Source organism: Podarcis gaigeae, assembly GCF_964106915.1.
Source record: "Podarcis gaigeae genome assembly, chromosome: 15".
Classification (NCBI taxonomy): Eukaryota; Metazoa; Chordata; class Lepidosauria; order Squamata; family Lacertidae; genus Podarcis; species Podarcis gaigeae.
The window spans coordinates 40,977,959-40,990,399 of record NC_139692.1 but is presented as its reverse complement, the minus strand read 5'-3'; the positions used below and the strand labels follow the sequence as shown (position 1 = coordinate 40,990,399).

The following is a 12,441-nucleotide window of genomic DNA, read 5'->3' as shown; positions in this document are numbered from 1 at the left end:
AGTGCTGAAATTTATTTTAGACAAGTTAATGATACAGAAACCCAAACAGTCAGAGCAACTGTTTCCTTTCCTAAGCTCCACTGGACACTGTTTCTTTTAAAATATTACCACTAATGATTCCTTCTAATAGCAAACTTGGGTGATGGAGTGTCACCAGCATTGTTACTAAAACTGAGAAACAAGAAGGAACTAGCTGCATGCTTGCTACGTTTAATGTTACACCTCTGTTGGAGGTGAGGGGATAGAATGGAATGGAACGGAATGGAAACCTGACAAAGGGCATGCGTGGCTGGCTGGCTGAAACCTCAAACGGGAATATTCCACACATTTGTTGCAGGTCCTGTTTGAAATATTAAAATGCCACCACCACCTCCAAGTAATAATAGCAACAATAAAATCCAGTGAAGATTTTCCATCAGAGCAGGTTAGCAGGAATGATGATCAAATGAGAGCTTATTAAACATTATTATTTTTATTGAAAGCTGGTTCCCACTTCATATTGATTATTATTATTTATTACTAAATTTGTATACCACCCTTCATCTGCACATCTCAGGTTCACAACATAAGTTGATGTCAGTGGGGGGACATCAACATAAATCTGATGCACTCACCTGAGCAGTTGGGAATGGGTCACAACTCAATGTGTTAAATACTAGCACACAAAGCCCTAAATGGCTAGGGGCCCAAATGCCTAAAATATAACCTCCCTCAATATCAACCATGTTGGGTCCTGTTGCCCCCCTCTTCCTGTTTTGCTGCAACTGTGTCCCTCACAACTGCTGTTTTGTTGCCCCTGGATCAGCTTGGAAGTACCGGATAAAAATAAAATAATAAGATTGTCAGCCACAGAAAACGAGTCACCTGTGGTGGGCTGTGCCCCGAAAGGTGGGATATAAATGATAGAATTATTTTTAAAAAACGATTACTTGTGCTTATTTAGATAAAATGCATACTTGGTGAAGTCTGGATTGCTCAGTGTTTACTGTTAACACGTAAGCAAATTTAGTTATCATACGATGTTGGTGTGGATGACAATAATATAAGAAAGTGTTTATCATGCTGACGACAATAATGATGGGAGGAGCAGGGGAAATGTAATAGTAATACTATTGCTGCTGCTAATAAGAGCAGGCTCGCTCAATTCCTGTCTGTAATCATGATGATTATACCATTATGACAAGAATGTTAATAATAATGGACAGTGCAGGGGACGTGCAGTAGTAATAACAGCAACAGAGGGGGACAAACAGCATCCGATCAGTTTTTATGGTTTCCATTTCCAACTTTCCTAAAGACTTCTCTTGACATTTCACGACCTCCACCTTCCCACACTGGGTTTGGGAGGGGCGGGAGCGGACAGTTGCCTGACTTAATTTGCTCATCTGATTTTAATGCTTACCGCTTCTTTGCAGTCATAAGCTGCGACAATTACGCGTGGGAGATCTGTAACTGTTTGTTTTGCTGTGCGATTTGAAAAGCCAAAGAAACCCAAATCCCCGAAACGCCAATATTCCCAGCCGTTTTGCTCGAGCCTCCCCTTGCAGTATCTCCACCGCATCACTAGGTGGCGCCTGCTCAACAGCCACCCTCCGTCCGAAACTTTTCGGTTCCCCTCCGCTTCTCCCCCCGCCGCGTCTTCCCTACCCCGCCTCCGTTTGCTCTCTGGCGCCTCTAGCGGCCGGACGCCGCCTCGTCTCTTCTTTTTCTCTCACTCCGCTTCCGACCAATCCCCTTCCTCCTCTTCCTCCGGCTCCTTCCACCGCCCGGGGTTTCTCGCCCAGGAGCCAGTGGCTGCTGGGCCGCAGCCGGGGAGCCCCTCCACGTGACGCGCTGGCGGCCAATCAGCGGCGGCGGACTGGGGTTGAAAAAAGAAAAAGGAAAAGTGGGCGGCCAATGGCGGCGGGAGCCAGAGGAGGAGGAGAGCGAGAGGGGCAGGTTCCTACCCTCCCGACGCTGCTCGTCTGCTGCGGCCGCCATTAGAGAAGCGAGGGAAGAGGGAGGGAGGGAGAATAGAACCCAAAGGCGCCGAGGGGAAGGAGAAGCGGCGTCGCGCCTCGGTTTCTGGAGCGGCGGCGGCGGCGTCATGGGCTCCGAGAGCAGCTGAGGAGGCGAGCGGAGACGGAGGAGGAAGAAGAGGAGGAAGGCGGCGGCGCGGGGACTCCAGCCCTCAGGATGCCGCGGCTGGGCAGCCGCCGACAGAGACACCGCTGAGGGAAGGGAGACCAGGGCGAGGAGGAGGAGGAGAGAGGCCGGCATCGCCGAGGGGCTGCTCGTGGCGCGCCGACCCTTCTTCCCCCGTGAGGCAGCAGCCGACCCCGCCGCCGCCTCCAGCCCTTCTTCGGCCGCCTTCACCTGTCACCGTCTCCTGAGGGGAGGTGGGGGCCCCAAGAAGAAAAGAAGCAGAAATTCCCTCACGGCAAAAATTGGAAGGGGGGAAGAAAAAAAAAAGGAAGGGAAGGAAGAGAGTTTTGGTTTCTCTCCATCTAACGTGGCGACGCTATATATTTATATTTAAAAGGATTTTGGGTTTTTTTTTAAAAAAGAAAGTTTCGCCTCCCTCCAGACACTTCGTTCTATATATATATATATATTCTGAGAGGAAAGTTATTTCTTCTCCTCTCTCCAGTTTCTTCGAAGACGTGGAAGAAGAAGAGACTCGTTTCTTTATGAGGGAGGGAAAAAATATTTCAGTTCACTTCTCATCCCATAGACACTTTTTACTATCTTTTTTTTAAAAGGAAAAGCTCTTCCGTCAACTTCATCATCTCGTTTCTCCAGTGTCTGAAGAAGGAAAAGGGGACACTCTTTCTTCTTGCCCAAAGGAAAGAAGGGAGAAAAAGTCTTTTCAGTTGCTGCTTACCATAAAGAAAAAAAACTTATCCTCTCTGCAAATATTTGTGGCCTAGAAGATTAACCCGAGGAATAACTCTCCCTTCATTTTTTTTGGAAAGGGGACTTTTCAGTTCTTAATACCCTCAACCCGTCACAGATAATTCAATTGTTTTTTTAAAAAATCATAATTACTTTTGGAGGAATAGCCCTGGTTTTTCTCTGCCCTTTCCCCGTTCAGTGGCTGAAAAAGAGGTTCCTTATACCTGTTTGAAGGTGGGGAAAAGGTTTGCTACTTTACTCCCTTAAAAACCAACCGATCAACCGCCATCCGCAGATATTCCTGGCACGAAGGATTGACCTGAGGAATTAATTTTGTTTTTTAAAAGGGCTTTTCGGAGGGGGGCACAAGGAGGCCATCCATTCCTTTCCCTCTTTTTACCCATCAGCAGCAAAAAGGACACTTCAGTGCACTTGAGTGCTTGGATGAAGATTTTTCTTTTTGGAGGCAGGCAGTTTGGAAAAGGGTTTTGCTCACTCAGCTCTAAGTGGTTCCTGCTTGGAACCTCTCTGTGCGTAAGAAATAAAAGGGTGGGAGAGGGCTTTTTGGGGTGTGTGTGTGGATGAGTTCATCTTGAAGTTCATCTCATCACCTCCTAAAGTGTGCTTGTTTTTCACCCATATCTTTGGGGAAGAAAAAAAATTGGGAAGAAGATATATACATATCCACCCTCCATTATCAACATCACTCCTGGCCTCTTCCAAAAAAATCAAATTTAGCAACTGGAAATCCCATCTGGAAGAAAATACCCATCTGAGTTTCCCTCCACTTCGATGCTGAGGATTTTAGAGGAGGATCCTCGGAGTTCTTGAGGGAACTTGGAAGACTCCGCTTAAACTCTTTCCCCCCTCCCTTTCCCCCCACCTCCAGCAGGAAGAAGGGAAAAATTGTATTTGGGGAAGGGGAGGTTGGCCAGTCAAGGATAACACCACCTTCTTGGGACAAACCACCACCTCCTGGAGACCAGAAAGTTTCCCTTTCTCCTCCCCTTCCAATGGCTTGATTTTTTATTATTATTTCTGGAGTGGAAATAGAAGCAAAAACGACCTTTTTGCATCTCCAACTCTTGAGAAGAAACGAGGAAAGGACTTCGCACCGTCTCTTCTCTATCTCCGCCCCCCCGGTCTTTTCTTCACTCTATAAATCCGGTGTGACGAGGCGGGGGGGACAAGGCGCAAGAGAAATTCCTGGATTATTTCCCACACACCCTACAGCCACTGGATTATTTGTGTATCTTCCTTCTGCCCCCACCCCACCCGCGTTTGCAGATTGAAGATCGTAAATCTTTCTATTTTTGCAATCCCTTTGGATCAAGTACCCCCAATCTTTCTCCCCCGCCGCCGCCTTTTGCCCAGGAGGCTGTGAAAACTGATCCCTCTCCACGAAGATTTTTCTTTTGCACTTTTTTTTTTAAATTGCCTCTTCCTTCCTTTTAACCTCTCCCCGGGTTATTTATTCCTTTCCCTTACTTGTGCGCTCTCCCTCCCCTTGATATCTCCTCTCCCCGAAATGTGTGTGTGATTCTTTTTTTTAAAGGGGGGAGGGAAAAGGGCCGTTTTCCCTCGGTTGTGTTTCTCCCTCCCCTCTCGGTCGGCGTGTGTGTGTCTCTCGCTCGCTCGCTCTGTCTGTCTCTTTTCTTTCTTGTCGGAGGCTGTGGGATAATGGCGTGTGGGTTGTGGCTGTGAGGATGAGTTCCTGCTTCGTGCCGAACGGGGCCAGCCTTGAGGATTGCCATTCCAACCTATTCTGTTTGGTAAGTGGCTACTTTTTTTTTTAGGGGGGGGCGGTGTGCAGATCGCCGGAGATAATCATGCAAGGAAAGGTTGGAGGGGGGAGGGAGACGAGATCGCCAGGAGAGGGGAGGGAAGAGGAAAGGAAAGTGGGGGGGGGGGGAGAAGAGAGAGGAATGGAAGCAAAGCAGCCATTTTTAGCATTGCATCTGCTAGAGGAGTCTTCTGGAGCAGGCCTTGCCAGGCATCAACTAGCTCTCCTGTATATATATTCCCCTCTCTGTCTCCCTCCCTTCCTCCAAAGACTTTATGCCTACGACTCCCCTGCTCCAGCTTGCTTTTTCTCCAAATCATTCTTCACCCTCTTTTGTTTTTCTTCCTCTGATTCTCCACTAACTTTCGATTTCTCTCTAATCTGTTGTTGTAGGTGACATGATTACTTATGCCTATTTTATTGCAGTTCAATTTCAGCCTAGTTTTAGCTTAGCTCTTCTCTCTCCCACCCTCCTTTTTCTGGTTCCCAAGCTAACTTTGGTGAAATCCTCCCCTCACTCTCCCCCCAGTTCCCTAAAAGTGTCACCCTACTAAAACTGGCAACATAAGTCCGGGTGGAGGAAGCTCCACTCTATTGCTATTCGCAGGTTACACATTATTTGTTTATTTTTTAAAGTGTGTGTGTGTGTAAACGGATCCCTCCACAGTTTTGTAACCTTGCCTTATTTAATTGCTGCCGTGGAATTCAGTTAAACCTTCATTCAGTTAAGATCCCAGCGTGGGTTTTGCTGACCACTTTCTCACTCTGGATTTATTTCAATGCAAATTGGCAGCAGACTCGACCAGCTGGTGTTATTTAATCCTGAAAGTTAAAAAAAATAAAAAAATCTATGCCAAAGCTATTGTGCTGATGCGTAGTTGGGTGTAAGGAATCCAAGCAGTCTATCTCTGCAGGATCACAGGTTACTGGCTGAGCTGGCCTGCTGCTCATGAGTGCCAGTGTCTCTTTAAAGCATGTCTTCCCTCTTCTCCATTTCTCTTTCCAAGATCACCAACTGTTGCAAATTCTGTCACTTGACAGAGGTGCTGGAACCTTCCTTGTTGGAATTAAATAGGCCAGGAGAACCTTTATTGTATCTATATACTGGGGAAGCAAGTGAATTTAGTGTTGAGTGGAAATAGCACCCTCTTTATCAACAGCTGGAAAGTGAACCCTGTGCCAGTGTCTACCATTTCTCTTAGCCCCCCCCCCCTTCAGCTGCTGTTGAAACACTGGTCATTAAAAAACCCCTCTTTCTCGGAATAGGAGTGGAGAAAGAACTGTTGAAAGTTTCCTTGAATTGTAGTGGAATCCATTAAAAGTTTGGAATGGTTTTTTTTTCTTTGTTGGTTCCTCCCCCCCCCCCATGGGGATAGTCAGTATTTTCAGTAAAGCCTCTGCCTTTCAAAATGATTAGGTTGTTTTGTTGCAGTGCTTCTAGTGCTAAGTGGTTATTAGTGAGGTGTTTATTTGCATTTGTAACAGATGTAGATTCTCTCTCAGGAAAGGGAGTTCTCTATATTTGGAGATTCAGCAGGATTTGCAAAAGTGATGGTATAGTTCAAAACAAGCACTTGATTTTATGATATTCTGACATCCTAGGATGCTCTGTTTGAATAACAAAACTCCCACTGATTTGAACGGAACAGAGATTGAAGTCATTGCCACTGGCTTATTGACCGAAAGTTGTCATAAGGAGGTGGTAGGGAAAATGCATTTTTTAAGTCCAAAATGCATATGTGCTTAGTGAAATGGGAGAAAGACCTGCTGGGAAGTGAATAGAAATATCTGTCTTTGGTAACCGCTGCAATTTTACAATGAAACCTTCCAGTTCCCTCTAGTCTAATTTCTGTTACAATTTTCTTTCAGGCCGATTTAACAGGAATTAAATGGAAACGCTATGTATGGCAGGGTCCAACATCTGCACCAATCCTGTTCCCGGTTACCGAAGAAGACCCTATCCTAAGCAGCTACAGTCGTTGCCTCAAAGCTGACGTCTTGAGTGTGTGGCGGCGAGACCAGAGGCCTGGGCGCAGAGAATTGTGGATATTCTGGTGGGGCGATGACCCCAATTTTACTGACCTAATTCATCATGACCTAACAGGTAAGGCAGAGAAGGCTTGGACACTTTGTGTGGTGGTATCTTTCAGATATACAATTTTATTTTCCTAGTTTGCTGCTCTAATAAGCTTGGATTTATTGAGAATTGAGAGATGAAGTACACATTATTGCAATTATTCACCTTACTTTTTTTACTCTGCTGTTCAGAAATAATTATTATATTGGAACCTCCTTTGGTCAGGGACTTCTCTCCAGCTAATGTTACTCCATAAAATGTCATGTGCCCTTGGGGTGCCAATAAATTGCAAATACATAGAAGTGCAAACTGGTCTTCTGATTGTGTGGGAGAAATCTTGGAGAACATCTTGTGGGATTGCTTTGTTTTTCTCTCTCTAAAGATATGTTAACACATTTGGAAAAGTGGGTGGAATATAAGTTTGAATGTATAGAACACAAGTATTTGTGTTGAATGTAAACATCTGCTATAGTGAGGCAGGTGTGGAGTCATGTGCTTCTGTAAGTCATGCTGTGTCTAGGTAATTTTGTTCTGTAAGGTATATTTTTTGTTAGGTATGTTGCTAAAGCCAGAGGTACAGCTGGCTTTTGTTAGGAAAAGGAGGCTTAGATGTGGAGGCTGCATTGGCTGTTTTAAACCACCATCTTGAAGTATAGGTGATGGGGAGGGACTATAGTTCAGGGGCAGAACACATGCTTTGCATGTAGAAGGTCCCAAGTTGAATCCTTGGCATCTCCAGTTAAAATATCAAGTTGTAGTCGAGGACTTCTAGAGATTCTGGAGAACCACTTCCAGTCAAAATACACAGTATTGGGCTAGATGGGCCTGACCTGATATAAGGCAGCATGTTATAAGGCAGTTGTGTATAATTAAACTGGTGGTTTCAGAATCGGCGCATATGATAGACCTCACAGGTGTCACTTAGGCTGTGTACACACTATACATTTAAAGCAACTCCCACCCCTAAAAAATTATGAGCACTGTCCTCACAGAGTTAAAATTCCCAGCAACCATTCACAAGTGAAAAAATGTGTTTCAGATGTGCTTTAAAGATATGGTGTGTGTACAGCCTTATTCTTGCTGTGTGATGCTTATTTGTCAGCTGTTTTGAGTGTTCATGCAGAGCATGGCGAGAGATGCTGCTCCAAACCCCGGGGGGGGGGTGTATGTAAAATGACAGCAGTTTTGTGGGTTGGGGTTTTTTTTGAAAGTTGAGACTTGGACAGCTTTGTAGAAGTAGATCTTGAGGAAAGGTTTAAAGTTGGGGAGGAAGCTGGCAAATCTGAATTACCTGTTACATGCTGTTATTGATTCTGACCCACATTGTCTTCTCACCAGTTATGACCTGCTATTGTGACTTAGCTGTATAAAGCAGCCTGATGCTTTTTTAGTATGAATTGACACTAGAAATTTGAGTACATGTTGATTGCAGTAGGATCATCTATATAAAACTATTCCAAGTTTGGACTGTTTTCTCTCTCCGCTCTGCCTTGGCAGCAATCTCGTTTTATGAGCCTGAAGATGCACTTAAATCTTTAAATGTCCTATTTAAACACTATAATCTCTTACTCTTATGTACACCTAGCACACTCTCTGTGCTATATTGAAAATTCCTAAATGCTTAATAGTCATTCAGGTACATTAAGCAGCCTTTCTGTCACACTACTACTTCCTGTCTTCAAATTCTGTGTAGTGTGGTTTCTAGGACATTTGAGCTGTGAATCAGAAGTCCCCGATCATGACTCAGCCATGAACTCACTAGGTGGCCTCAGACAAGCTTCTTTCTCAAGTTTGTGAATATCTGAGTAGTATAAAAATACAGTTGTTTTTTCTTAAATCAGATCATGGGAATAATAGCAGTGTCCTTCCTGAAAGGGCTGTTGTAAAGATGACTGTGAGAGTACACATGAGGCCATTTTGAACGCTTGAAATATGTGAGATCGCATGGCAGGTCATGTTTAAACTGTCTGCAGGCAGAGAGAGTCACTAAATATAGACATGGTACTGTTGTAGTCTTGGCAATAACTGTTCAGTAGGTAGTTGCCCATATTACTCCTTTCCCCCGTAGCTTCATGGTGATGCTTCTGACAGTTTGCTCTCCCATCTGTCTGGCATTCTTGTCCCAACTCACGACTGGCAGCAGGGTGAAGCTGCAGGAGCGGCCTCTATGTAGTGCTACGTGATTTCCTCCATGCTAGATGGGGAGGAAGGAGATCTTTATGATTGCAGCTGATCTGTATGAAACTGTGTCACTAACAATGCTTAATGGATGGTGCTGACTTCAAATGCCAGTGATCTCTATGGCAGCAATGGGACTTTTGGGTCATCTGGGAGCCATTGTCTTACCTGTTGCAGGTAACCAGGCAAGTGCCAAATTATAAAGCTGTGTTGGCAATTTCTTTTTTATTATGTATTTTTATCTTAAGCTTGCTTTTGAGCTCTAAAGCATAACCCAGATGAAACTGAGTACCTCTGGGACACTGAAGATGTAGATTGGAGCATTTTTGTGGTTATGGCACCCATTGTGGAACTTGGTGCCCAGAAAAAAGTGCCATTTCCTTCCTTACACTCGTAATTTGCCTGTTTGTGTATTGGGGAATGGAGAGTGTTTTTATTAAGGAATGCCTCTTAAGATTGTAGTGCTTGGTGGCTGCACTGAGGCTGATATTTAATATTTAATATTAAACATACAAAATTGGAAAAATACTAAACATGTGATATAAATAATGCTACAACAATGTAATCATGTACTGTACTGCTCTATTACAAGACATACAGAAAATATGCTATGAAAGGGATAATTGCTTTTGGTTCTAAATTGCACCTGGTCTAAAATATTTTGCCTGTTTATGGAGTGTTCTACAGGGAACTAGCAACCATGACAAATATTTTAAAGTCCTATTGATTCAGTGGGTTCCTTCAACATGCACTTGAGAAGCCTCAACGTTGGCTGGCTCATGTTGGCAGTAAAGAGTTACAGTCCTCTATGTTGTAAAAAGAATACAGACCTCTAGCTCTAGCCTATATCCACTTTCGCAAATATCTTATTTATTTCAGGTGATTATGGTAATTAACACTTGCTTAAAGCACTTGTGTACAGCATTTCAGTCATCTTTGCAGCAGCTCTGCAATGTAGTTAATCTCTTCATGTGGCTGAGACTGAGTGTGTGTGTCAGAATGCAAGAAGCTGCCTTATACCATTTCATGTTTTTTGGCCATTTTATCTAGTGTCACCTACTCTGGCTAGCAGCAGCTCTCCAGCTTCTCATTCAGAAGGTCTTTACCATCCCTTGCTCCCTGCTCCTTTTTAAGTTGCGGTACCAGGGATTGGTCCTGGCATCTCCTGGGTGCAAACAGATGGTTCATCTGGGATAACTCAGTTGGTAGAGCATGAGACTCTTAATCTCAGGGTTGTGGGTTTGAGCCCCACGTTGGGCAGAAGATTCCTGCATTGTAGGGGGTTGGAGTAGATGACCCTCGTGGTCATTTCCAACTCTACAATTCTATGTGTATCAGCTCTATGATTAACTCTAAACTTAAGTGGCTTGGCTAAGGCAAAGAGGAGATCTGAAGAGGGAGATTCCTCATTTGTACCTCTGTTTGCTAGCATTTACACTACATATAGTTTTCTGTGTACATTATAAAGAGGGGAAGCAGTTATCGTTGCCATGGTGCCAGTCGACTTGAAACAATTGCACTAGTTTTATTAGCATAATCTTATTGAATCTCCATATGTACCACTCTTCTATAGGAATACTTAACCCAACAGTGGCATATTATATACTAGAGAAGGGTTTTATTGTTAAAATCGCAGATGTGTTTTAAGTACTTGAGTTAGTGGGAGCAGGACGTGGTTAAAGCCAGTAGTCCTAGAACGGAGAGGCTTTTGCAAAAAAGGAGTCACTTGCAGATCAGATACTTGGGCATTCTGGTAGTACATCTATAGCTTCCTTATTTTGCCCTGTGAGTTACCTCAGTCATAACTTGCACAGACTGTCTTCTGTAAAGCTGAGCTGTAACTTAGACCATAAACCTATTTTTGTCCTGGGCTGCTTCCGAGCAAAGGCCAGTAGATTTGCAGGAGTATCTGTTTAAGCTTGGTGCATTAAGGCATTCAAGATGGGAAAGGGAGATGTCTTTCTTACCGGGACACTTTTTGTATTTTGGGGATATTCAGATTTTCATTTTACTCAGAACACCATCTGAAAGAATGGAAAGGCAGCAAAACAAACAAATCTGATTTAATATATTTATGTGATAGATGTACGCACACAAGAGGCTGTTTGCAAGGTTGCATAGGAATGCAAACACTGATAGTAATCTAAGCTTTTAACATTCAGTTGTAGGAATGTGTGACTGCATCAGCCTGTTTTGTCCATCCAACTAGACATGCTAGGGATTTTGGTTTGGGACCTTTTGCATATGAAGGCTGTCCTCTACCACCAACCCTTCATTGATTTGGAATGGGTGACACAGACGTGAGCTTGCATACCTGGCTGAGGGATCTACGGTAATTTCCTTCCTGGAAGCAGCAGCTTAGCCCTTATGGAATGCTGTTTCAGAGGGTCCAGCTTCCTGCTAGAATTGGCCCTTCAAAAAGGGGAATGTGGTAAAAAGTGAAAAACCATCCCCTCATGCATGTATGCATGCGTGGTAGGTAGTGCACAGACCTTTGGATACTGGTCATAACATCTCATTGAGCCGGAAATCTATTTCAGCCTTTTGAAACAAAGCTTGTAAATTGTCCTATTCCTAGAATCACAGTGGAACCATTGTTGTGTGTATCCACGAGTTATGGAAGCTTTTAATAAAAATGGAGCAATAGCTTTCAAGTTTGATTGACTGCAGGGGTCAATGTAGCCTTGCAAATGAACCTTCGAAAGTGTGGTACATTTTAAGTTGAAATAGGACATTATTGCCAGAGAATAATGACCGTAGTCTTGCTTGCAATATCTTGCAGCAATAGTCTAAATCAGGGGTCAGCAAACTTTTTCAGCAGGGGGCCGGTCCACTGTCCCTCAGACCTTGTGGGGGGCTGGACTATATTTTGAAAAATATAAATACCCTGCAAGCCGGTCCTGCAGCTGCCTCTGAAGATGGAGGGGGAACGCACTCTGCACACGCTCAGGAGCGCGTCTCGGCAGTGCTTGCTCACCGGTGTTGTTGACGAGCAGCCGCCGCTCCATTGGCCCATCCCCGCAGAGCTAACAGGCGGCTTGCACCACACGCTGTGGCCCATTGTCCAAGGCTGGCGGGCAGGCCGCGCACATGGAGTGCCAGGCAGGCAATGCGCCCTCCAGCTGCTCCAGTGTGGCTGCCGAGCGCGCCACCAGCAGCAGCACCAAGCCGGCTGCCAGGCACGGGGCTAGCAGGTGTACCAAACTCTGGCTGAAGCCCTGTGGTGCGCCCATCACGAGGCCCATGGTGTAGCTCAGACCCACTGCTCTCCTGCCGGCTTCTCCATCCATGGTCACACCGGTTTTACCTTAGCTGCAGGTGACAAGGCTTCCTGCAGCCAATCTGAAGCCGCGCCAGCATCCGCAGCACGTGGGGACTGACCGAGCGGGCAGCAGGGTCTGCTGGCTGGATTTACGAGCCTGGGGGGGCCCGCATCCGGCTCCTCGGCCTTAGTTTGCCTATCCCTGGTCTAAATGCTTTCTTTTTATATTTTGTTCTTTTTACATAAATGTTCCATCTTGTCAGTGCA

At 44.9% G+C, this 12,441-nt stretch overlaps 1 protein-coding gene across 1 annotated transcript in view; it reads left to right on the top strand.

Annotated features, from left to right (window-relative positions):
• The first annotated feature begins 1,864 nt into the window (after nt 1-1,864).
• The window catches only part of MED13 (mediator complex subunit 13), a 103,091-nt gene continuing 92,514 nt past the window's right edge, over nt 1,865-12,441 (top strand). Inside the window, exons 1-2 of the mRNA XM_083714985.1 lie at nt 1,865-4,646; nt 6,527-6,761. Of these exons, the coding sequence (XP_083571111.1) occupies nt 4,581-4,646; nt 6,527-6,761 (301 nt within the window). The 5' untranslated portion in view covers nt 1,865-4,580. The remainder of the gene's footprint in view (nt 4,647-6,526; nt 6,762-12,441) is intronic.